At 54.2% G+C, this 22,718-nt stretch overlaps 8 protein-coding genes across 8 annotated transcripts; 3 read left to right on the forward strand and 5 right to left on the reverse strand.

The window, feature by feature from the left end:
* Positions 1-497: 497 nt before the first annotated feature.
* GCG54_00008835 (ZEB2-regulated ABC transporter 1) lies at positions 498-5,303 on the reverse strand (the record flags this gene model as incomplete). The annotated part of the gene is made up of 9 exons (XM_045408794.1): positions 498-1,189; positions 1,241-1,783; positions 1,832-2,402; positions 2,458-2,830; positions 2,880-3,475; positions 3,534-4,021; positions 4,081-4,177; positions 4,229-4,680; positions 4,727-5,303. 9 exons carry the CDS (start codon positions 5,301-5,303, stop codon positions 498-500), a joined length of 4,389 nt encoding a protein of 1,462 aa, XP_045266537.1.
* Positions 5,304-6,138: 835 nt separating this feature from the next.
* Positions 6,139-6,597, forward strand: GCG54_00008836 (uncharacterized protein; the record flags this gene model as incomplete). Its single annotated transcript, XM_045408795.1, has 2 exons — positions 6,139-6,291; positions 6,358-6,597. The coding sequence occupies 2 exons, from the start codon at positions 6,139-6,141 to the stop codon at positions 6,595-6,597; spliced, it is 393 nt and encodes a 130-aa protein (XP_045266538.1).
* Positions 6,598-6,791: 194 nt separating this feature from the next.
* Positions 6,792-7,250, forward strand: GCG54_00008837 (uncharacterized protein; the record flags this gene model as incomplete). Its single annotated transcript, XM_045408796.1, has 1 exon — positions 6,792-7,250. The coding sequence occupies one exon, from the start codon at positions 6,792-6,794 to the stop codon at positions 7,248-7,250; it is 459 nt and encodes a 152-aa protein (XP_045266539.1).
* A 634-nt stretch (positions 7,251-7,884) lies between these two features.
* On the reverse strand, positions 7,885-8,422 carry GCG54_00008838 (uncharacterized protein; the record flags this gene model as incomplete). The annotated part of the gene is made up of 2 exons (XM_045408797.1): positions 7,885-8,342; positions 8,401-8,422. 2 exons carry the CDS (start codon positions 8,420-8,422, stop codon positions 7,885-7,887), a joined length of 480 nt encoding a protein of 159 aa, XP_045266540.1.
* A 762-nt stretch (positions 8,423-9,184) lies between these two features.
* GCG54_00008839 (uncharacterized protein) lies at positions 9,185-10,476 on the forward strand (the record flags this gene model as incomplete). The annotated part of the gene is made up of 2 exons (XM_045408798.1): positions 9,185-9,739; positions 9,952-10,476. 2 exons carry the CDS (start codon positions 9,185-9,187, stop codon positions 10,474-10,476), a joined length of 1,080 nt encoding a protein of 359 aa, XP_045266541.1.
* A 3,342-nt stretch (positions 10,477-13,818) lies between these two features.
* On the reverse strand, positions 13,819-16,281 carry GCG54_00008840 (uncharacterized protein; the record flags this gene model as incomplete). Its single annotated transcript, XM_045408799.1, has 2 exons — positions 13,819-15,652; positions 15,725-16,281. 2 exons carry the CDS (start codon positions 16,279-16,281, stop codon positions 13,819-13,821), a joined length of 2,391 nt encoding a protein of 796 aa, XP_045266542.1.
* Positions 16,282-18,312: 2,031 nt separating this feature from the next.
* GCG54_00008841 (Nicotinate-nucleotide pyrophosphorylase [carboxylating]) lies at positions 18,313-19,297 on the reverse strand (the record flags this gene model as incomplete). The annotated part of the gene is made up of 2 exons (XM_045408800.1): positions 18,313-18,389; positions 18,463-19,297. 2 exons carry the CDS (start codon positions 19,295-19,297, stop codon positions 18,313-18,315), a joined length of 912 nt encoding a protein of 303 aa, XP_045266543.1.
* Positions 19,298-20,129: 832 nt separating this feature from the next.
* GCG54_00008842 (Copper amine oxidase 1) lies at positions 20,130-22,439 on the reverse strand (the record flags this gene model as incomplete). Its single annotated transcript, XM_045408801.1, has 3 exons — positions 20,130-20,370; positions 20,422-22,062; positions 22,105-22,439. 3 exons carry the CDS (start codon positions 22,437-22,439, stop codon positions 20,130-20,132), a joined length of 2,217 nt encoding a protein of 738 aa, XP_045266544.1.
* Between the last annotated feature and the right edge of the window lie 279 nt (positions 22,440-22,718).

A 22,718-nucleotide genomic window follows, 5' to 3' on the forward strand; every position in this document is an offset into this window, starting at 1 on the left:
ATGTTGGTTGAAGTTGACGTCTTTCGAAAGCACACTCGATATTACTTAGACTGGAATTAATGTTTTCTTCCGAAACAGGCAAGTCGGGGCGGCCTGGCGGAATCCTTTACCGCTCAAACGACAGAGTAGCGCACTACCGGCATTCCACTTCGAAGCCGAATCAATTCTTCCACAATTCTTCGAGGCACTCACCTAGCTCCATAGTTTTGCCTACTCCCGTCCTCCTTACCGGGTATGGCATGTTGGGCCGGAGTAACGACAGCTCCACCTCGGGCCCGTGGCGACGAACCGCGACCCACGTCTCCGGCGGTGAGCCACAGTAAGGTAGGGAAACCTTAAGACTGCCTTTGGAAGGTTCAAATAGAATGAATGAATCATTAACATTTATTAACATTAAATTGTACCTGGCAATAAGATAGTCTATCATTTATCTCTCTAATCATATATATAAAGTCATAACCCTTTACCGTAGCCGTCCAGTCCGTCTCAAGATGTGCCTACTTCCGCTTAACGCCCTGTCCCTTCGGGACTCTCACAAGCCAGTAAAGACCACAAGCTACCACAATGTTGAAAGCAATGTAGACCCAAAGCAGCCCAAAGTTCCTCCACCGGTCGTCATAGTTGATATTGAAATGTGCAAGGTAATCATCCGTAGTTGCCATACGACAATACCCGCATCCACCCGTCGATGCTGCATCGACAAGGTATCCTCCTGCACTCTGCACGTACGGTCCAAGAAAATCATCACAAGTCATGTTTGATGGCACAGGCACCTGTACAATCTCCTTCGCCGTGCACACAACCTTTGACCCGTGCAGACAGGTTGATAAGGCTCCGGACGCAAGGTAGGTCATGGGACTGACATAGTACATGAAATCGCTCCAGATGGCTGGCAGGTCTGCGCGGATGACGCTGATCCCGCAGAATGACATGCATAGAATGGCGAAGAAACTTGCGGGTATGCTGGCGAGGTCGGCGGTCTCGATGGCTACGATGGCGAGCTGCGAGAAGGTACTCGTCCAGAGGAAGAACATCCAGATGAAGAGGAAGACAGTGAAGCCGCGGATGCTGACGTCGTCTGGGGTGGTGTTCCGGAAGAACCGCGCCGGGTAGTACCAGCAGAAGAAGAATACGACGGCTGCTACGGTGTTCCAGATCATCTCTATGACGACGTTGGAGAGGAGATATGCTGGACTTGCGTTAGCATCATTATTTGAAGTATATGGCAGGTTGAACTCACTGGTCCACCGATAGACTCGAGACGGTCTCTCACGGACCTCGTAAAGTGCTCGTTGGGGGATGAACATGGGCATCACCTGCTTGCTGAACTCGTTGACGGTCGTCAAACACATGAAGAAGGCGTAAAGCTGGTTCTGTAAGCCCTGGAGACTGTTGTCTGACTTGAAGGTGAACCCGATGTACAGAGCCAGCAGGATGGTGAGAGTGAGCTTCGACCAGATGTAGACAGGCGACCGCCAGAAGTGCTTCGCTGTACGGGAGAAGACTTGAACGAACTGCGTCCAGAATGAGGTGACAAACTCGTGCTCTGAGGACGGGTCACCCTGGTTGGTGTGACCTTCTGCCAACTGGCGGAGAAGACGAAGTTCCTCCTTGACATCCTGGTACTCGGCAGAGGAACGCCAGACTTCAAACCAGTTTGGTCCGTCTTCGGAAAGCGTCGTGACCTTTAGCATCCATTCCGCGGGGTTGGCATCAGGAGGACACGGCGGCGCACCGTTGCGTTCGAGGTAGTCAATCATGATCCTGGCATTGGTGCCAATTTCTGCTTCAATGTCAGCTTCATTCCCTTCCATTAAACTGGGCGACTAACCTCCAAAATAGACCGTTTTACCGCCGCGCTGAAGCAGTAGTAACCTGTCGAAGCGGGAGAACAGCATCGCCGACGGTTGGTGTATCGTGCAGAGGACCGCCTGTCCGCTCTTGGCAAGCTTCTCGATTAAATCGCAGATGGCCCAAGATGTTTGTGAATCAAGGCCTGATGTGGGCTCGTCCAGAAATACGAGTAGCTGTGGGCGTGCAGCAAGCTCGACGCCGATCGTCAGACGTTTACGTTGCTCGACGTTGAGGCCTTGTCCAGGGACGCCGATCACTGCGTCAACGAAGTCGCCCATATCAAGCAGGTCAATCACTTCGTCGATATAGGCCAGCTTTTCAGCCCTTGGGATCTCTGCGCTCTGCCTGAGTAACGCACTGAACTCCAGCGCCTCGCGAACCGTCATGGTGTCCATATGCACATCCTGCTGCTGCACGTAGCCGACACGATGGGGGAAAGATTTGTCGGTAGGCTGACCGTTGACCATGGTATCGCCGGACAGAACACCCATCGTCACACGGGTTGCCAAGGCATCTAGCAAGGTCGTCTTCCCTGCACCGGATGCCCCCTATGCCAACGTTAGCACGTCGTCCAGTATTGAAATGCAATTGCGCAGGACTCACCATGAGAGCTGTGATGACGCCTGGTTGCACAAAACCGTCAACGTGGTCTAGGATGCGGCGGTCCTGACCCTTGATCTTGACATCGTAGCAGATATCCTCCCAGTGGAAAATGGGCTTTCCGCAAGCACTTGGGCGTGGTCGGTGCTCGGCCCCCTGTTTCTCTGGACGAGAAAGATGCTCCATCTCGATGACTGTGGTCTCCTTGCGTTGATTTTCTTCATCCAGGTGGGCCTTGTCGTCAACGCCAGCAGGGGCCTTGCCGCGTCGAAAGACGAGAACCTCTCCTTCGCTCTTAGGTGGCTTGGCATACTCGGCAGTGATGATGTAGGTAATGAAGAAGAACACGATGTAGCCGCACAGAATACCGACGTTCCTGGTGATGTTGTTAGTTGATAATATCTAGGAGTGGACGATGTACGCACCTCCACTTGTGACTGTTGAAATAGCCAAAAGACTCTTCAATGTATCGATCGCCATCGATCGCATCTGAGCCAGGAACAGCTCCGACCACAGAGCAGGTTCGTCCGCTGAGGGGCAACTGATCGTAGTCAGGTCCAGATGGCACGAGATTATCGCACTTGAAGGTGCGCCCGTGGAACTCATTCGCCATCAACGCCTCGAAGGCATATGAGAGGGGGTTGATGTATCCCATCCATCGACTCCAACCTTGCATGTAGGAAGTTGGCACGGTGAACCCAGCGTACATCATGACTCCGAGGGTTACAAGTGTGACAGGAACCATGGCCTGGTGTGACGTTCTCGCGAGTGATGCCATTGTTCTGTAGATGCCAGACATGGCCAGTAAGACTGCAAAAGAGACCAAACAGAAGAAGAAGAAGGGCCCAGGCTCGCGATTCAAGTTGGCCATGAAGTAGAGAATGGAATTGAATGTAAAGACGTTGGTGATCTTGTAGGGAAGCTCAATGATGTAGCTGGAGATGGCCTCAGCAGATTGGTGATAAAGGGCGTAGCGATTATGCTTCTCAACGACAGGCCTTTGCGCATAAAGAGTGAGGACCTAGAGATTTGTCAGCTTCCTAGGAAAGTTGAGAGATGCAGGGGTCAAATAGACCTACTTCCATCTCACTTGCGAAAGCGTTGAATAATAGTGCGAAGAAAATGATGCCTCCTCGATAGTAGAACGTGCTCGAGTCGGTTTTCATGTTGAAAAACATGCTCCCCAACACGAATCCTACAATGATGTTGTACACGAGAGACGAAATCGTGAACCCAGGGTCGGCAAGCAAGCGCTTCCAGCCCCGCCAAAGACAAAGCCTCACTTGGCGAGGATACGTGATCATGTATGGAGACTTCATTCGTTGCCTGGGACTTCTTTCAGCTTTGATGCTTTGCTGAAACTCTTCAAGCCGGTCCTTGGCCGGGTGGGTCTTCTCGTAGGCTTCAATAGCGGTCATAAGAGCTGCTCGGTCCGGCGATGCTTTCCATCGAGCTGCAAATTCGTCCGGAGTTCGAGGCGTCATGTTCTCATAGCCGGGTCTGATGCGTCGTTCACTTGGAGATGTCATGGAGGTGAGGAAGTCGGGAGTGGTCTGTCTCTCGGGGCCTAGAGTTGCTCGGTTAGATCAATGGAAATGGGGATTGGGACGAATCTTGCAGACTTACACAGGAATCCCATGTCTTCAAAATACGATCTGGCTTGTTCGATCCTTCCAAAGTAAATCTGGCGGCCTTCGTACAGAACTGTCACTTTGTCGAACAACTGCAATCTTTTAGCAAAGTCGGCCATTCTTCAGCATTGTTCTGGGCTTACATCATAAGCAGATTGCGGTGCCTGGTAAATGGCTACCACGGCCGCCACATTTAATAAATCTGCTTGCGTCCGGAGGTTCTGACAAAAGGCAATAGCATTGCCGCTATCCAGGCCGCGAGTACTGTTGTCCCAGCACTGGAATTTGGCACCCGTCAGAGCAGCCTCGACGATGCTGACTCGCTTCCGCTCGCCTCCCGAAACCCCGCGCACAAAATCATCGCCGACCTTCGTGTTGATCGTGTGTGAGATACCAAAAGCAGCCATAAGTACATCCCGCATGATGCGAGCATACTGCTTGCTCGTGAGACCGGCTGGGACATTCGTTGGAACTCGGGCTCTTGAGGCAAATTCCAGAGTGTCGCCAACTGTGAGAGGGGCCAGATGCACGTCGACCTCGGCATTGTATAGTACGTCGCCGCGGAACCAGTCGTGCATGTACCTGGGGTTGATGCCTACAAGATGTCAATCGATTTCTTGACTCGGAGAGACAAGACTTACCTCGAAAGTTCATGTATGAATCTGTTGAAACATTGAGGCCTTCGGTCTGGCCAGCAAGTGTCCTGAGCAATGTCGAGCATCCCGAACCAGGCGGGCCAAGGGCAAGAAGCATCTCGCCAGGCTCGACGAGGCCCTCGAAGTCTTGCAAAATGTCGATTCTCCCCTTGGTTCTTCCAGTCGCAAGCCCAATGAGATTCGTTGCTATACTCAGCGCGATGTTGCCAGTGCTTTTTTGGTATTGGGTACCAGTGCTGTATCCGAAGACGTTGAGGTTCCTGAAGGCAACCCCCGTCAATCTGTTTGGTGTTGACGCAGGATCTGACTCGTACAGGCTTATGAAGGCTCTTGTCCAGGCTGCTGAGTCGAAATTAGGAGATGACGGGTCCAGATGGCTGTTTCTTGGCGGGTTGAGAACGTCATCTTGGGCATGGAGGCTCTGTGGTCTTGAGGTAGCTGTGACTTGGCGTGCAAGATTCTCAATCTGTCTGTGCATGTCGTCGGTGATTGTTGTTTCTGAGAAGTCAGACGCCCTGGCATTTGAGGCCTGAAAGTGATCGACCTCCTCTGATGGATGCATGGTTGCCCCCACTGATGAAGAGTTGACGTGGGGGTTCGTTCGAGGTTGGGAGTGTATCTATTGCAGTTGCGGTAGTAAGGTTTACAAAATGAAAGCAAATGTTACTTGGTCAGTTGAGTTGACCTAAACATCCGTTGGATTGATTCGATTCTTCCATCTGATTTCATGAAACCATAAACACTTATACAAACCGTTCTGAACAAGGGGCCGATCCTGCCGTCTCGGTCGTCCGCGGTGACCGGCATGAGAGCATTGTTCGCGGGCCAAGAACCCGACATTAGCAGAAGCTCAGCAAGCGTACAAAGCCACACAGTCATTAAACTCCCATAGGACTTTGACCCTGGGGCCTTCAATCTTTCCAGCCCCGTTGGCCGCGTGGTGTTATGAAAGAGGGCGAATCGGCCCCACGCGGACGGCCGCGGATGACCGAAGGACAAGCGGTTTATCCAACAAAGTGGGTCCACGACCACCAACGCGAGAACCCAACATCGTATGTCTTCAATTTGCTTGGAAGCAGTAAGCTGGCTCTGTTTGAGGTCTCTTGTGAGAGGAAATCCTTCGGGAATCCATGTCTCCGGGGTTGCGTCTGTAATGTTCATGGCACTTAGCCATCCGTCTCCATTGGCGCTATTGATGCTCCTTCACAACGGGTGCTTGGAACAACTCAAGAGCAGTCTCCTCCGCGGAAGATTTCAAGTGGGGTTCGCCCGGGGGTCATCAAGCAGCCAGTCTTCCGAATTTGGATACTTAGCCGCCAGCGATTGTGTCTCGCCCGAGTGGCGTTGTGTTTTCCTCTCTCTCTCACAGCAGCTTTGCAGACCCATCCCCAATCAATATGCCAACCGTCATTCGGCCACACCCCGAAGTTGTGGGCAAATGTGCATACACACCGTCTCCTAATCGAGACTTTTTCAAGCAGATTTCGGCCGAGGATCAATCTCGGGAATCGGTCCAAACGTCCGTGTCCGGCGCACATGACGGCACCATTGTAGCCTGCGAAAATGGATTTGTTTACTCAGTGCTACGCGCCTGGCAGCAATAATTACACCTCGAGCTGCGTTCCGATGATGTCTGGCTAGACGTGCTCGTCCAAGTCAGCTTCTTCGTCAATGGACCTGGCCGCGCTGAAGCTCTGCGCAACCACTTCGTCGCCCATGAGGGTCAACGCTTCCTCGTTGTTCGAATCGGATCCGGTCAAGCGGTTAACAGCTTCGACATGGAGACCATAACAGAGCATTTCGTTATCCTACTCCGCGAGCACCAACCTGGCCGACTGGATGCTGCCGACCTTTAGCACGACCTTGCCGCGTGACCGCTCCACCGCTGCTGCTGTATGTCTCGGGACCATGAAATGATACTTCAACTACGGAGCGAGCATTACCTGTGGATTTCCCTCTGTCACACTACTCGGTGAATTCAACGACTGGGTCGACCTGGCAAAGCGTGTTACCCGGCTGGCAAAGTTCAATACCGAGACGCTGGATCGCGATGGATCCTCTATTATCTATATCTGGGTGGTCGCGTTGTCTCGTCATTTTGGGTGAGTGGATGGTCGCCAGCTTTGATCAGCCTGACGAGGTCGATGCACGCGACTTCTGGACGCACGCCTGCCACTCTGGCGGCGCGGGCATGTTAGGCGGAGTCGTCCACCTGTCTGGCTGGTTGACGGCCTTTTGCTGGTGGCGAGCAGACAGGGTCAGGCAAAAGGCGCACAGTGACGAGGAGCTGGTAAGAGAGTACTCATGGCAGGAGAGAGACTGGGAGAGGCTGTGCTTGTCCGGGGTTGGGTTTCCGATTATCGATCAGGTGGAAATACCCGCCGGCCTCACGAGGGTTCCGATCACATTCGAACTTGAAGAAGAAAACCTTGGCAAAGAAAGAAAGGAAGACGAGAAGACGATGATACTATTAGCAGGGTCTATTGGCATGAAGTTGTTGGACAGTTAAGTAACAAGGGTAGCGCCGTTTTCTAGTTGGTGGCTCTTGAGGAGCGAGCCAAGCAGAGGCAAGATTAGTAAATTGCCAGCAGTCGCATCAACCGTCGAGGGAACCTTCGGCCAACCACGAACTGGCTTGGTTCCCAAACCAACTCGAAATAAATTGATGAATGTCCCCTCGAGAACGCGATATTCCGCGGCTCTCGAGATGGCCAAAAGAACGTGGGATCAAGTATTGAGAAGAAAAATACGTAAGGGGACGAGTAGGTTAAGCCTTGTCGCATATTCTGTACATCTGCTGCAATTATCTCAGTCAATCATCCATCTAGGCTATTATTGTTCTTGCAACCATTGTCTTCTCTGCCGTCGTCGTCGCTGTTACATATCGCTTTTATCATGGATTACTATCCGTCCCAATATCAAAACTCACGGGATTCTCAATCGGATCGATCTTGTCTCTATCTAGATTCTACCTATCATAGCGTCTTCACTAAGTCGTCAGCACCAAAGTCCATACTGAACTCATAACCTTGCCGCTTCCGAGACCCTATTCAAACCAAACAATTCCAAAAGCGCAATCATTATAGTCATCCTCCATAGTTATTCATCAAGCATTGAAATCATGTCCAGTCATCCTTCCAGCATTACGCATTCCCAGCCCACTTCTCGGCAATCCTGGAGGTGACGAAGATGCCCGCCGCAATGAGTGTGAATCCCGGTGCAAACAGCAGCAAGATCGCCACCACCACGACGTTGGCAAGGAACTCTGTAGAACCCAGAGGCGGGGCACGTCCGATGAAGCCGGGCCCGATTGTCCGCACGTTCACGACTGGCTCCCCTGGCATCTGCTTCCCGGCAGGGTAGTGCCCGCCCGTATTTTGCCCTGCTGGACTCTGAATGCCGCTGAGGGCGTGCAGCACGTCGGTCACGACCGGTCTATGCTCGTCTTCCATGATGATCCCGTCGAGCCAGGCCCGTATGTTTCCGTGCGGGTCGTCTCCGTAGCTGCGGGTCGGACTCGGGTGGTAATGTTGATTTTCCATGGTTTGATCGACCAATGTGGTTGTCGATCGGTCATCCTCGCGGGGGAAACGGCTGTCTTCTGTGATTCGCTTAGTATTTTGACCTTGGAAATATTTGGTCTGGGTACGGATTCTCACCAACGTGCTTCACGAGATTCATTTTTAACGATCAACTCGCGCACAAAAGCTATTTTGGGGTTGGATGAGGCCCGGAGAAAACTGTGAGAGGGAACCGACTGATTTTCTCTTAAATCTGAACTGCTTAGCTCTTGTTTTCTTAACACGTGCGTTGCTATGGGATGAGGAATGTGAGGGATAGCGGCATCACTGGAATGCTTCAATCAAACGGGGTGGCTATCCCTCATCAGCGGCGCCTTTTGCACAGTGAGACATGAGGAACCCATTTGAGTCACTTAGTGCAGATGAATTCTTCAAGAGTAATAGGGCTTTCTGTTGTCTTTGATTTGAATGGATTGAAGCCGCATGTGGTGCGATTCTTCATGGACCCGTCGGACACATGCACTAGAAAATGGATATGCAAGAGCCTTGCTTTTTATCAAAGACCGGTATTGAATAACATAGGCAGTCTTTAATTGTCGACTTACTCTGCGGCGACCTGACTGGCAATCGCTTCATATTATTTAATTACAAGTTACGGTTCCAAAGTCTACTCACCGTACAAAGCTGATGCTGATTAGCGAAATGTATTTAGACACACAATCAAGCCCAACCTTTACAGGTGATCTCAGATACCACCTTGAGTCGACAAAAAGGGACTTTGGTATGGTGATAGGGCTGAGGCCAAAATGCCCAGGCTGGGCGCGCTTCGACCAGTGAGTCAGCATGATCCTGCAAAAGGCACTCTCCAACCTCAACGCCACTCGACGTTTGCTGCGTCCCCATCTCACGCTATAACATCAAAATGGCCGACGAACTGCCAAAACTACTTTGGGCCGACCTCGCCGCCAGATTCACCTTCACCCACGCCAACCCTAATGCCAACGACTACAAAGACCTCTTCCCCCGCCTAGAACCCGAGCCAAACCTGGTGCCAGGCATCAATGACTTCATCCGCATCTTCACAGAAGTCATCGCGGAGCATTCCTCTCGCGAACGCAGCAAATACGCAAGAGAATACACCAGCCCACCTCACGACGAGATTCTGGTCGACGATGAGACCGTCAGGGAAATCAGCCCACTGTTCGGCCGGCTGCCTGGGTATGAGCACCTTGTCAACAACCCCAGCTGTCGCCACCGTCCCGATCCGCCGTGCAAATGCCTCGTGCCCTACAGCGAGCGCCGTACAGACGGTCTCCTACGACGGTGGGAGGTGAACCACTGTTATGAGTTTGAAGAGGTCAACGGCGCCGGCTGGAAAAGCTGGCAGTTCCTACTGACGCTGCTCATCCACGGCAAAATGGAGCCACTGCTCCGCCTCGCTGCAAATCCTGACAACGACTTTGACATATGGTCGACGGTATGTGTATGTCAATGTGGCGTAAGTATTGTGACCCCCGCTTGTTCTGAAAAAAGATTCCATTAAGCTCACCTAAGGTAATGTAGGCGGACGAAGGCAGTGCGCGCCATATGTACGAAAACGCAACCCTGGTTTTCATCTGTCTCCAGATCCTACGCCAACATCCGGAGACCTGGACTCGCTGCGATTATCGATTGACCAAGATGTATCAGAGAATGATCAGCCAGGCGACCGGCGGCGACGCGTACTCGCAGTTACCCTACCTCTCTCACCTGTACTTCCTTGGCCTTCCAGAACGCCCAGCGGGCCTGGCTCCGTACACGCGGATTCCCCAGCACGATGTGTTCAACGTCGAATACATGCCGCATGATAGTGACATCCGCCCAGTGGAGGAAATGCTGAAGAAAAGAGGGCTGCCGACGGAGCTCGTCGCGGAGGTCATGGATTTGGCTAATTTCAAGCCACGGCGAAGACTGAAAGTCGCACACGATCCGTTTCACCGCGATAATCGGGAGGAGCTGGACAAGTACCTGGCGGAGTGCTGGGCAGTGATGGTGCGAGGGGACGTGTTCGCAAAGGCATTTGACTGCGAGATGGACTGGGGCAACGATTTGGTGAAGTCATTCAAGCAGCTTTTCCCCGATCTTCGCTCCAAAAGAGTTCCCAAGACGGTGCGGTCAGACGACGCCTACGTTCCCCTCATTCATAGGCTGGTTTGCAGATCAGATCATGAGTAAGTGGTATTGACGGCGAGGAGACGGATTGGAGTATAGAATGGACATCTGTTCCAGCGATTTCCACTTATTCTTTTGGCTGCGAGATGAACTGGGGCAACAACTTGGTAACGAGTTGCAGGCGGTTTCCCTTCGGCTTTCGATCGTAAGGATTCCAGATATGGTGCGGTCTGATGACGCTCATGTTCCCATTCTTGATATGCCAGCCTAGTTACCAAAGCAAGAAGGATGTGACGGGCTCTTTCTTGCATGAGTAAGTTGACTTGTTAATAAGGTCAACAAATCAGATGGAAAAGGATGTATAGAATGAATTGTTACTCCCACGACTGAACACCATTTAATTGTCAAGGGTTCCCTCATTTCGTACTAATCAGTGCAGATTTCGTGAATTTGATGCAATTCCAATCCGGTTTATCAACATCCTTACTTCATCCCTCGTAACTAGTATCGTGAGTGTGGCTTAAGTTGACTTTTTTTCGGCTTTGAGTGGTCCTGCATACCTACTCTTAAACGAGTTCAAACCATGGCGAATGTAACACTGCACATGATCTAGAGGACGGGTTGCTCATCTTTTGTTTCTCGTGAAATTGTACGATGAGCCCCCCAAGAATAGGACCTGATGGTTACCTAGACTTCGCAAGTATTGCAATCCGCGCCCACAGTCCGCGCCCAAGGTGCAGAGACACGTCTGAAACAAGTAATGAATTATCTTCTTATTCCTTCAACATTACTGGTTGTTCATGGATGCAAGAAGCCCACATAAGGCTTCATAAGGCGTCCGGCGGGGCACGTACCTACCTAGGTATGGATAACATTTCCACCGACCAATGAGACCTGCGCCGTGCGATCATTGTCGTCCCCATGTCTGATCTAATGCACCTTTACATACGTTGTTGATGTTGGCCCTGGATTGGATCCGACCTGTTGCCGGACCACCCCATACACCAGCGAAGTATCTCGCAGAAACACGTCTTAATCCCTTAGCCTCTCTCCCCCGTTTTCGAATATTCTTATTTAAAAAAAAGGGATTATTCAAAAGAATTTAGATCATATTATCTTTACTTATTTTTCTTTTTAAAATCTAACTATCTATAAGTATCTTTTAGTAAAATAGCGAGCTGAGTAGTAGGAGACTACCTCTGTGTATATCACTCTTTTTAGTTGATGTTGGATTGGGTTCGACCTGTTGCTGATACCACCCCTTCACCCCACCCCCTTCGTGCCCCCGCACTAGCTCATCGTCAAGGAGTCAAAAAGAAAAAAGAAAAAAGGGAGTCGGCCGGCCCCCCAAGTATTTATTCCGCGTTCCCTACCCTTTGTTCATAGCCACTTTAATGAACAATCAGCAAACTCAACGAATGAATTTCATGCACGTCAATACTTTAAACGCATTTGCACATCAAAGTCTTTAAAAGGTTCATCAAGGAAACGATATTCGATGTGGAAATATAATCGCGGCATCAATGGTAGCGATTCAATCCCACAGGGGATCTCAAAAAGGGCGCCACTCACAACTGAACTAGTAGAACTGACCACAAAATCCTCCGAGCAAGAGTGCATCGGGGTTACGAATGACTCATTACAGCCGATACCGATGATTAGCAGTCATTCCCCACTCCTAGTATGCCATGGAGGCTTGGAACGCCATGCAACATCTGCGCCTTCACTCGTGCAAGCCACAGACGGTCAAAGCAGCAACGAATCCCAACAATCGAGAAAGCGCTCATGCTCTCAACGCCATAGAAGAGATGACGGGGAAGATGAGGATATGCCCAGCAAAAAGATGTCCAAAACCGAGAAAAGTCACTCCGCAGCTAGGAAGCTCGCTTGCCCCTTTTACAGCAACAGTCCGCGGGATCACCGAAAAAACCGATCTTGTGCAGGGCCAGGATGGACAAGCATTCATCGCGTCAAGTGAGTGCAAGTAAATTTCGGATTTCTCAATTGGTGATTGACATCTAGACTGTAGGGAGCACATACTTCGACAACACGCCTTGCCTATTCACTGTCCTCGCTGCTTGGAGACTTTCGACACAGAAACAGAATGCAAACGTCACCTCAGACAGGCTATCCTTTGCCCGCTTAGCGATTCAACTCCACCAGAAGGCTACAATAAAGAGCAAGAGGCAGCTCTCCGAACAAGAAACAGGGGCAATGCAGAACGAGAGTGGAGAGCTATATACAAGCTCTTGTTTCCCGGGGTGCTGGATGACCTCATTCCGAGTCCATGTGAGCCTTCTTTTCATGATCTTTTGCTGTATCTGAGTCTGATTATTTGCAGATTATGAAGATGATGACATGCAGCTGGAAAGGCTCCAGCGCCGGGAATTATATCGGGTTCAATTACACATGAAATATGCAGTTCCACGAATATTACGACGCCTCCTTGAACAAACGAGGTTCGCGCCCTCAGTCTCCCTCGATGGATGCCCCGACGCGCACGCAGCTTGTCAGCATCCTTGAGAGCGCAATTACAGAGGCATCTCAATCGTACCAGCAACAAGCATCCCTGCCCACTGAGGTGCAAGAACCGGTGATCCCCAATGAATCATCCAGCTTCACTCAACAACCCGAGGTACGAGGCGTTGCAGGCGATGTATGCTTTCTGTCGGCCCCTACGCTTACGAATGAGCCGATTCAGCCTCAAGTCGGTGTACAGCGATACGATGGTCTGGAATATGGATTGAACTATCCTACTATCGTTTATGATGGCCTAGAACATAAGAATAATGTTTCAGGGACTGTGCATCAGGAGACTATTGATGCCCTGAGCCTAGACATGAGCTTCTCGGATTGGAACCTTGACCAGAATCCCTCGTTTCAAGGCCTGTAGGAAAATGTCAGATGTGAAAAAAGAGGGAGAGAGGATCGGGAAAGGGAGTGGATTCAGCTTTTGCTTTTTGAGCTTCCATGTTGGTGGGCAAGGTGTTTGGACCTGGCTCAATTTACTCCCTCAATCATAAATCCCTTTTGTCTTAGAGTTTTGCCATTCAAGCGAAAGTTGTAGTTAATGGGGTGTAGTATTCCTTAGCTATTTAAGTTACTAATCTTTATCATTCTTTATTCTCTTGGTGACCCGATTATTGTCCCTATTACCTTTTTTACTGTTGTAGCTACTGTTGCAGTATTTATTTGTGTTATTGGTATTTTCGTTATAGTCTTCATCGTTGTTGTTTTCACTATCACTCTTGATCGCTGTCCGCCTACATAGCAAAACATTTGTCTTGAAATTTGTCACACGTCTATTATCGCTGCATGCCATGAATCTAAAATACACATATGAAATGGTGAAGCTCCAGAATGTACACTATCGTCTTCAGTCCTGCTGACTTCTCCCGCGCACCCTTAACCGTAGTTAAGCTCGAACCGGGTGGCGAACCCAGCTTCCGTCGGCTCAACCTCCTTAACGGGATGAAGAATCATCGGCGGCAAACAAGGCCGGCCGTGCTCAATTTCCCAGTTCCTACCGCCGATGTCCGTATCGACGTAGCCCATCCAGTTGTTATACAACCTGGAAGGGGGCTCTGCGCGGTAGTACCACGTAGTGCCCTGGTATCTTCTCTCTCTTCCGTAGCCGAACGGACTACCCTCGCCACCACTGCCCATGTCTCCTGAATTGAACCACTTGTCCAGGAACGCACCGTTCCAGGGGCGGTCGAACCAGGTAGGGTGCGGTGCGAATACGGCCTTGAAACCGTGCAGCAGAGACACGGTCTGAGGAGTCATTTCCGACGCAATGTGGTTACCGCGCAGGTTCTCGACATGCATGATATCCAAAAGACGCTTCGAAAGACGGGACTGCGTCACAATCGTCGTCCGGCGCGGAAGGGTCCTGGGGTCGGGGTTCTCCTCATCCTTGTATCCCCAGATATTATCGCCGAAAATCCAACTGCTGTTCACCGGGTTGAAGATCGGACCCAGCGTGATCAGGTCAGCGTCCTCCCCGACACCCCACTTATACGCGTCGTCTTCGGGGTTCGCAACCGGCGGCTTGGGTCCGACGGGGTTGATAAAGGATACCTTCGGCGGGCCCCAAACCTGGCTGCCGCGCGTGGCCTGCTCCGTGTGTTGACGGAAATCGGTGTCGTAGTCGCCGTGGAATGCAGGAATGTAGTACCGCTCGTTGCGTTCCCACAGGCCCCGGCGCGGCTGGTTCCGCGCAAAGCCCTCCAGCCGCCGCACGAAGTCGTAGTTGTGCCCGACGACCCGGACGTCCATTTCCCAGTTCCAGATGAAATCGAACTCGGGGTGGTCGATGCTGAACTTCTGGACGGAGAGCCACTGCGCGTGGTGGACCGTCCGCTCCTCGGCGTCCGTCAGCGCCGTGTAGATGTCCCACACGGCCTGGTCGTTCCAGACCTTGGTCATGCTATGGAATTCCTTGGGGATGTGCTTGTCCAGCACGTTCTGGCGCTCCTTGTCGTCGAAGATGTTGACCGAGTCGTCGCGCACGTGCAGCAGGAGGAACACCTCGTACTCTCCACCAGACCGCAGCGAAAGCTCCGAGACAAGCGCCCGGATCACCTGCTTGTCGTTCTCGGTGTACTTCTTGCCGGTGTACGTCCTCAGCAGCACGGCGGTCCGGCTCTCGTGCGCCGTGTCCTCCCGCGCGTCCAGCTCGCCGCCGTCCTCCCTCTTCCTCATCTCGTTCCCGTACTTGCTCGCAATGTCCTCGTACGCCGTGATGAGGTACTCGTTCGGCTTCCCCTTGCCGAACCGGCCCGCGTTCTGCTGCGCGCACTTTGTCTGAAGCTCGCCCCATTTGATGTTGTCCCAGTCGATCGGCAGGCCCGTCTTGGCGTGCAGCTGCGGCGTGAGCCCATACTGGCCGAGCCTGGTGTCGCGCTCGTAGCAGACATCGCCGTCCATGTCCATGATGTCGAAGCCGCCCATGCCCGGCTTGGGGAAGTCGCGCGGGTGGCCCTTGAAGACGAGCAGGTCTTCCACGGGCTCGCCGAGCGCGCCGACGCACGGCACGTAGGCGGCGCGGCGCGTCTTGTTCCACTCGTCGCTGTTGTAGTCCGGGTACGGGTCGAAGTGCACCGGCCGCTGGTTCGCGGCCCAGGGCTGCTCCTCCGCGGCGGACTGTCTGAAGCGGTCTGCGAACTTGGCTGGGCGGTCGTCCTTGCGGCTCAGAGAGGCGAGCGTGTTTCCGTAGATTGCACCACTGCCAGGAAGCCTGATCAAAATGTGAGTTGGTCTGCGTTTCGATGAAGACGGCGATGACGCCCGAGTTAGTTGCGGCACTTACTTCTTAGCGGCCTCATACTCCCTCGCAAACTGGTCTCGCAACTGCTGCTCGTGGTGTGACCTCGCAGCCTCCGCCTCCTGCTCCTTCTTCTTCCGCTTGGCCTCCGCCTCTTCCTTCTGCTTTTGCTTCTTCGCCTCCTCCTCGATCTTCTTCTTCCGCTTCTCCTCCTCTGCCTTCTTCTTGTCCTCAGCCTCGTCGTGCACTGGCACCGTCTGCGGCTGGCTCTGCTGCTTCTCCCACTCCTTGACCCTGTCGTCCTCTTCCGTCTTCTTATCGTCCTCCTGCTTGCGCAGTTCGCTGTCGTCCTGCTTCTTGGCGTCGGCGTCCGCCGGCGCCGTCTTGGGCTGCTCCGGCTTCCACGGCTCAGTGAGCGGGACGACTGGCTTCGTGGGCGTCTCCTCGGCCAGTGTCGCCGCGTGCCCGTGGCGCCAGATGGCGACGTTCCGCCCGTTGCGGATGTACGCCGTCCATGATGTGTAGAAAAGGAAAGCGGCCACGGCCAGGAAAATGAGTGTCTTGGGTCGGGCCCTGGCCCTCAACGGGCTCTGCTTGAACATGATGCACTGCTTTTTTGGTTTGGGTTCTCCGAGGCGTTGAGGGAGTGAAAACGCTCCAGAGGGGGTGAGTGATCCGGGGATGCCGTGTTCTGAAATGCCAGACCACCGGCGTTATGTTTCGAGATGCTGTCTCAGCTTCTCAAAAGAAGGATGCCCAGTGAACAGTGACATACAACGGAACGAACACCACCAAGAAGCCAAGCAAAACCTTGACCCGATAAGAAATGGAAGTTGTAACCCGGTCAGTTCGTGGATGAGCGAAACTGTATTTCGATGAAGGGCATGGTGTGCGGGAAAGGGGGAGAAAAGAGAGTTCACGGAGAAAGGGCCCAACGGGTTTGTCCTGCAGCGCGCGGGTTATAGCGAGGCGATTCAGCGTTCGCAGGGATGGCCTTCCCATCTTTTGATGTGACAAGTGTGCTTCCTGTCAAGACTAGATAGATTAAGGGGTCTCATCTTCTAGAAAGTGTGATGCCGCGTGCGTGGGAATGGTGGTGTGGGAGGCGAAATAAGGTTTTGGCTGAGTCGGTTGTGATACATGGGATGGTTGACAACTGCCGCCTCATACCCCGTCCACCGCCTCTTGGCAACTTGCCGGAAAAGATTTCCTCAGGCAGCTTGATGAGGGAAGCGCCCAGCTTTCCGCCGATTGTTATTTCTCTGCAGAGCCTTGTGTCTCTCTCTTGAGTGCAGCACTGCAGACGGCATCTGTTGGCTCTTCAATCCGTCCCACATTTTGAGTTTGGACTTCCGACTTGAAGTTCCGACGATGCCGGCCACAACCCAACACAACACCACACCCATCTCTACAACGACAAGAATAGAAATCTTCTATGCAAACCATTCTGTCTTTCTATTTGAGATGAACTCATCAAAAATCTTCAGCGTCATGTCAGGTCTGAAACTCTAGTATTCCGTCCCAGAGGGCAAGGTGCAGGCTGCGGTCTGCCGGTGTTGGGGTAATAAAACAGAGTTTTTGTGCAAGCAAGGACCAATCCTCCAACGAAGTCATTAAACTTTCGTCGTTGAAAATGTGATGTGGTAATTGTACCTTCACGAGACGACCTTTCCTGCAACAGGGGCAAGGGGGGGCAACGCAATTCTCTTGGCGTAATGCTTGACGTCGCACCCGGTGGCTGCTCTGGGCAGAATAGAAGCAGTGATAACGGCTACGCAGTAGGTTGAACGCGTCGAACGAGTGACACCGAAGGAACAGCCCAAGATTGCACGCAAGAACGGGATCAACGGTCTTTTCCCCCGAGTGCACTCCCTTTAATTGCCATCTCGAGAACCTCTCTTCCCGTGTTGGACGTGGGCAGGGATTCGGGCTTCGATAATCTCATTTCGGGTCAAAATTTCGTTTCGATGTTCCTTCGAAGAGTAGGATCTGGGCAGTTGAGACTTATCGCCGCAAAGACCGTAGATAAGACTATGACCAGCATGGCCTGGGTTCAGTCACGCCATCCTCCGCGTCGTTCTTGCCACCATTCGGAAACCCCTCACACTTCCGGCAACGAGCGCTTTCAAAAAGCTGCTGACCGCCCAAGTCCTGAAAGTCCGTTGAAAGTCCGTTGAGCATCGAGTTGCAGTACTCGCATTGTCCCCACTTGCAACGTCTGAAGAGCCAATCCGACGCCCTTGCCTAATCGCTTCGAATCGGCACCCCGCGGCGGGGCAAGTTCGTATTCTATCGGAAAGTTTAAATCACCGCAACTTCATCTCCTCTTTGGCGAACTCCAATCGAGTAGATTTTGGACCATCACAATTCCAACAGCCCGTAAAAGATGTTGTCTCCAGATAAGGCTGAGAGTGCGATATTTCCTGATTCCATGCCGCTCCCACGTAAAACTCAAAAAGAATCGCGGCTTGGGTTCAATCGAGGTTGTATTTGACTTGTTTTTAAGGTTAGTAGTAAGGTATCAAAAGACCGCGCGACCTCCCGCTGTGTCCTATCCGGCCGACTCCTGGCAATCCTTTTCGCGTCTTCGGACGATAGCCTCATGGCCGCCAGCCTCCGGGTTTTCGTCCTACCTAGTGCTCGACCTTGAGCGAGAAGTCGACGTGCGGCACGCCCTGGTGAATCGCGCTCGTCGAGACAATATCCACATCTGCGTAAATCGTCAGCCAAACAATCCCTCGAGCCCGACGTCTCCCCAGAGTTCAAGATCGTCAAAGACTCACCATTGCACACGTAGTTCTCCACATTCTCCAACGTCAACCCACCCGAGACCTCGACCAAAAAGTGCCTCTTGCCAGCCCACCTCTCCTTCAGACTCCGCGCCGCAACCTTGACGCCCTCGCCCGTGAAGTTGTCCAGCATAACCACGTCCGCGCCCGCCTCAATCGCCTCGTCCGCCTCCGCCTCGCTCTGCACCTCCACCTCCACCTTCAAGCTGAACCCGCCCACGCTCTTCGCCGCCCGCACCGCGTTCGTGATGCTGCCCTTGCTCCACACGTGGTTGTCCTTCAGCATGATCATCGAGCTCAGGTCGTGCCGGTGCGCGTCCGCCCCGCCGACCATCATGCCGTACTTCTCCACCAGCCGGAACCCCGGCGTCGTCTTGCGCGTGCCCGCCAGCACGCCCGCGTACCCCGCCGCGCGCAGGTTCACCAGCATCCCGCGCGTCATGCTCGCGACGCCCGAGCACCGCGCCAGCGTGTTGAGCGCGACCCGCTCGCCGAGGAGCAGCCCGCGCGTCGGGCCCGTGACGGTCGCCACGGCCATCTTGCCCTTGGGCGCGCCGCCGTGGCCGCGCAGCTCGATGTGGGAACCTTCTTTGACGTGCCACTCGACGGCGCAATCGCACTGCCGGAAGATCTCGTCGACGAAGGGGCGGCCCGCGACGATGCCGCCTGATTTACCCCAGAGGGTCGCCGTGCGCGGGGCCGAGCCGACGACGAAGCCGCCGTAGTCGAAGGAGGGTGTGTCCTCGGCCAGCCAGGCGGTGACGAGGGTCTTCCAGGAGGGCGGGAGGAGGTGCTCGAGGGAGCCGTGCTCGAGGGGGACGTCTTCCATTGTGCGGTTCGTGGTGGGGGTTGCGGGGTAGGTTTCGTTCGGTCGGTAGGTATGTAGCTTTCGTGGGGGGATGCTCGGTGTCGAAGGATCAATTACTCGTGGGGAGGTTGGCAGGAATTAAAAATTGCGATGTGAGAGGTCTGCGCCGCGAGGAGGGGAGGGAATCTTGAAGAGTGAGGAACGAGGCTCTTTGTCGCCACGGTTTGAGTTTCGTTGACGTTGACGCTGCGGCTTGAGTCGGTGCCGACTGCTGCCGGTCGCTGCCGATGGTGGGGTTGGCGGGTGCCAGCTCGGCGGGGCGTCTGTGCAATTGCCGCCAGCTGTGCTGCATCCGACGCGCCCACTCCCGACGGTGTAAGTCTTCCTACTAGCAACTTTCACGGTTGTTGACGAAGCTTTGCTGCGAGAAAGTCCCGGTCAAGATGATCTCATGGCAATCGTCGTGCTCAAGAGCCGAGGATGTCTGCATAGATTGGCCAATATTCGCACCCAAGTGCGAGTCTGACCTGCGCAAGAGAGACCAAAGATTCAGCTTGACTAACACCGGGTGAACATCAACCAGACGCGGCCATTATCTCAGCCATCTTTCAAAAGCTGCAATCTTGCTAGCTGATGTCACCCGGAAATTTGTATGGGAATACCAACATAAGCTACGTTTACTGCCCTCGATGAGCCATCCCCGAGATCTTCAACCTCCAGTATCTCGTCGCCATCCCAAGCCGGCTTATGAACAATCAACCCCCGGATGCTCCCACCGTGATGCTCATGAACCACCATCTTCCGTTCCACATGCCGCATCCAATCCCCCCTCTACTCTCCAGCTTCGCACCATCTATCGTGTATGCGCCCCGGCCTCCTCAGCATCAACATCCGGCCCCGGCCCCTGAAGATGCGCCGCCGGATCCCGCTGTACACTACCCCCCTCATCCGCCCCGTTTGCCCCGTTCTCTCGCGGCTCCCCACAACACGGCACAATCACGCTCGTCTTGTTCCTGGCCCCAGGCATATCCAGCGCCGGGTTCGACGTGAAGAAATCCGCAGGCCGGATGTGCATCTGATGGATCTCGACGGGCCTATTCCGACGTTAGCAAACAACCCAGCTCACACGGACAAACGATACTCACATCACAGGCCAGTCCTCAACCCGGGGATTGTGCGTCAGCCCGAAAACGCTCCAGATCACCGGACTACTCTTCCTCCCCTCCCCTCCCCCATTCCTCTCCCCATCAACACCATCGCCATCGCCAAACCAGTCCCCCCGCTGCACCATATCCCACACGCCCCCCTCCTCCTCAACGCTCTGGTTCGTAAACTCCCCCGCCGCCCACAGCTCCTCGTCCCGGTGCCCCGTCACCCACACATGGTGCCGTGCGAACTTGGCCCGCCTGCTCACCTGGCTCGCCTCGTCCGCGAGTATCAGCTGCGTCGCGCTCGGCACAAGCTTGTACGCCACATTCCGCCTGCTCACCGCGTTCCGCACCCGCCGGTTCTGCATCTTCACCACCCGGTTCACCCGCGGCTCCGCGTCCACCCAGCACGCGCGCTCCACCTCCCGCTTCACCACTTTGTAAAAGTTGCCGTACGGGTTCGTCCGCTCGTCCATCGCCACCGGCACGCTCTCCTCCACCACGACCCCCGTGTCCCCGGCCGCGTAGGAGTCCACCGCCGGGTCGATACGCACCGCGAACACGTGCTGGTGGTTCTGCGCCAGCACCCCGTCCGCCACGACGACCCCGTACTCGCTCTCCGTCTTGCCCGCGTCCATCGCCACCACACTCATCACCCCCGTCGCCCGCGTCTCCAGCGTAATCCCCCCCGCCGTGTCGAGCTTGTACGCGAACACGTACTCGTAGTTTGCCAGCGTGACGACGCACTGCACCACCAGCTCCCGCAACCTCGTCACCACCGCCCGGTTCGTGCGGAAGTTCGTGTGCTTCCACCCGATCCCGTTGTCCTGCTCGTGCAGACACACCACCGCCTTGGCCACCGTCGGATTGCCCCCCGCGTCCGCGAGCAGCGCGTCGAAATAGTGGATCGCGCCAAGGCAGTCGCACCCGAGCTCGAGGTTGTTCGCGACGCGCCCGAAGCCGCCGTCGCCGAGGTCAAAGGCCTGCTTGCGCTGGAAGGGCGGCCGCGGGTCGCCGTACGGGACGGTGAGCTCGCTGTAGCTGAGGCGGAAGAGCACGGGGCGGTTGTCGTAGCAGAGGTCGTGCAGGACGGCGCCCTCGCGCGGGGTGAAGCCGAGGCGGAAGCGCCACTTTTGCCAGGACACGAGGTTGTCGCTGTGGACCGTGAAGCTGGCGCCCTCGGGCTGCGTGATGTTGATGGGCTTCAGGTCCGCGCGCTGGGGGACGTCGAGTAGTTCCGGGACGTACTCGGCGCCGGGGGTGATCTTCGTCGTGCAGAGCGGTTTGGGGCCGGCGGATGTGTTCCTGGGTTGCGGGTGCAGGGGGTCGTCTTTGCCGCCTGTGGCGAGGCGGTCGACGCGGACGATCTTTTTGGTGGTGAAGTCCATGACGGGGATGATGGGGATCGGGTAGGCGTAGTGGTTCGAGTCCGGGTTGTTGGCGGAGGCGTCTCGGGCGAAGACGAGGCCTTGCATGGTGCGCGGGATGGCGCCGTCCGAGGGGTCTGGGCCGCCGTAGGGCCAGGGGTCGATCGTGACCGTGAAGTTCTCCGGGAGGGAGAACTCCGACATTGCGTCTTTGAAGAGGGGAGAGGCGATGCAGGCGTCTTGGAAGGCGCCGAACTCGTCGCTTTGATATCTTGTCAATATGGGCAGACATGGCTTTCCAGGAGGGGCTTACGGAGTGTAGCCGGTTTGGGACTCTGGCTTGGCCACGATGCGCTCGGCTTCTGCCTTTGTTTCGAGGTCGACGATGGAGGTGGTGTATTCCGGGAGCTTCCCGTTCTTGATCACATCGTACTGGAGCCGCGCCCGTCGCGGAGGGCGCGGCGTGCTGTCATTGAGAGTGCCTTCATGCTCAGCTTGCAAGAAGGGAATGAGCTCTGCTTTCTTCGGCTCTTGCAGGTAGATTGCGCGGAAGAAGAGCGTCACTTCAGTGGTGTAAAGCTTCTTCACGACGTCGCTGGCGAGCTTGAACTCGGCCTCGGAGAGGTCTTTCAACGGATGAACGGCCATATCTGCACAGTCACGTATGTCTCCTTGAGAATTGTGAAAGATTGACTGAGGCGGACGAGGGAGCGGCAGCGGCCAGCCTTATCTAGACCTCAACGGGCGGCTGGGCGAGATGCAATGCGGGGGATCTTGCAGTAGTCTGGTGATATCGAGCCATTCAAAGGCCTCCGGTATGCGACGGTTATCTTGGCGTGTGACCACAGATATGCTGCTGCTTCCTCTAAGGCACGATTGCACATAGGATTCCCGCGATGGATAAACCAACTCGGCCAGCTCAAGACC

The sequence above is a fragment of the Colletotrichum gloeosporioides genome (genome assembly GCF_011800055.1).
Source record: "Colletotrichum gloeosporioides strain Lc1 chromosome Unknown consensus_30, whole genome shotgun sequence".
NCBI lineage: Eukaryota > Fungi > Ascomycota > Sordariomycetes > Glomerellales > Glomerellaceae > Colletotrichum > Colletotrichum gloeosporioides.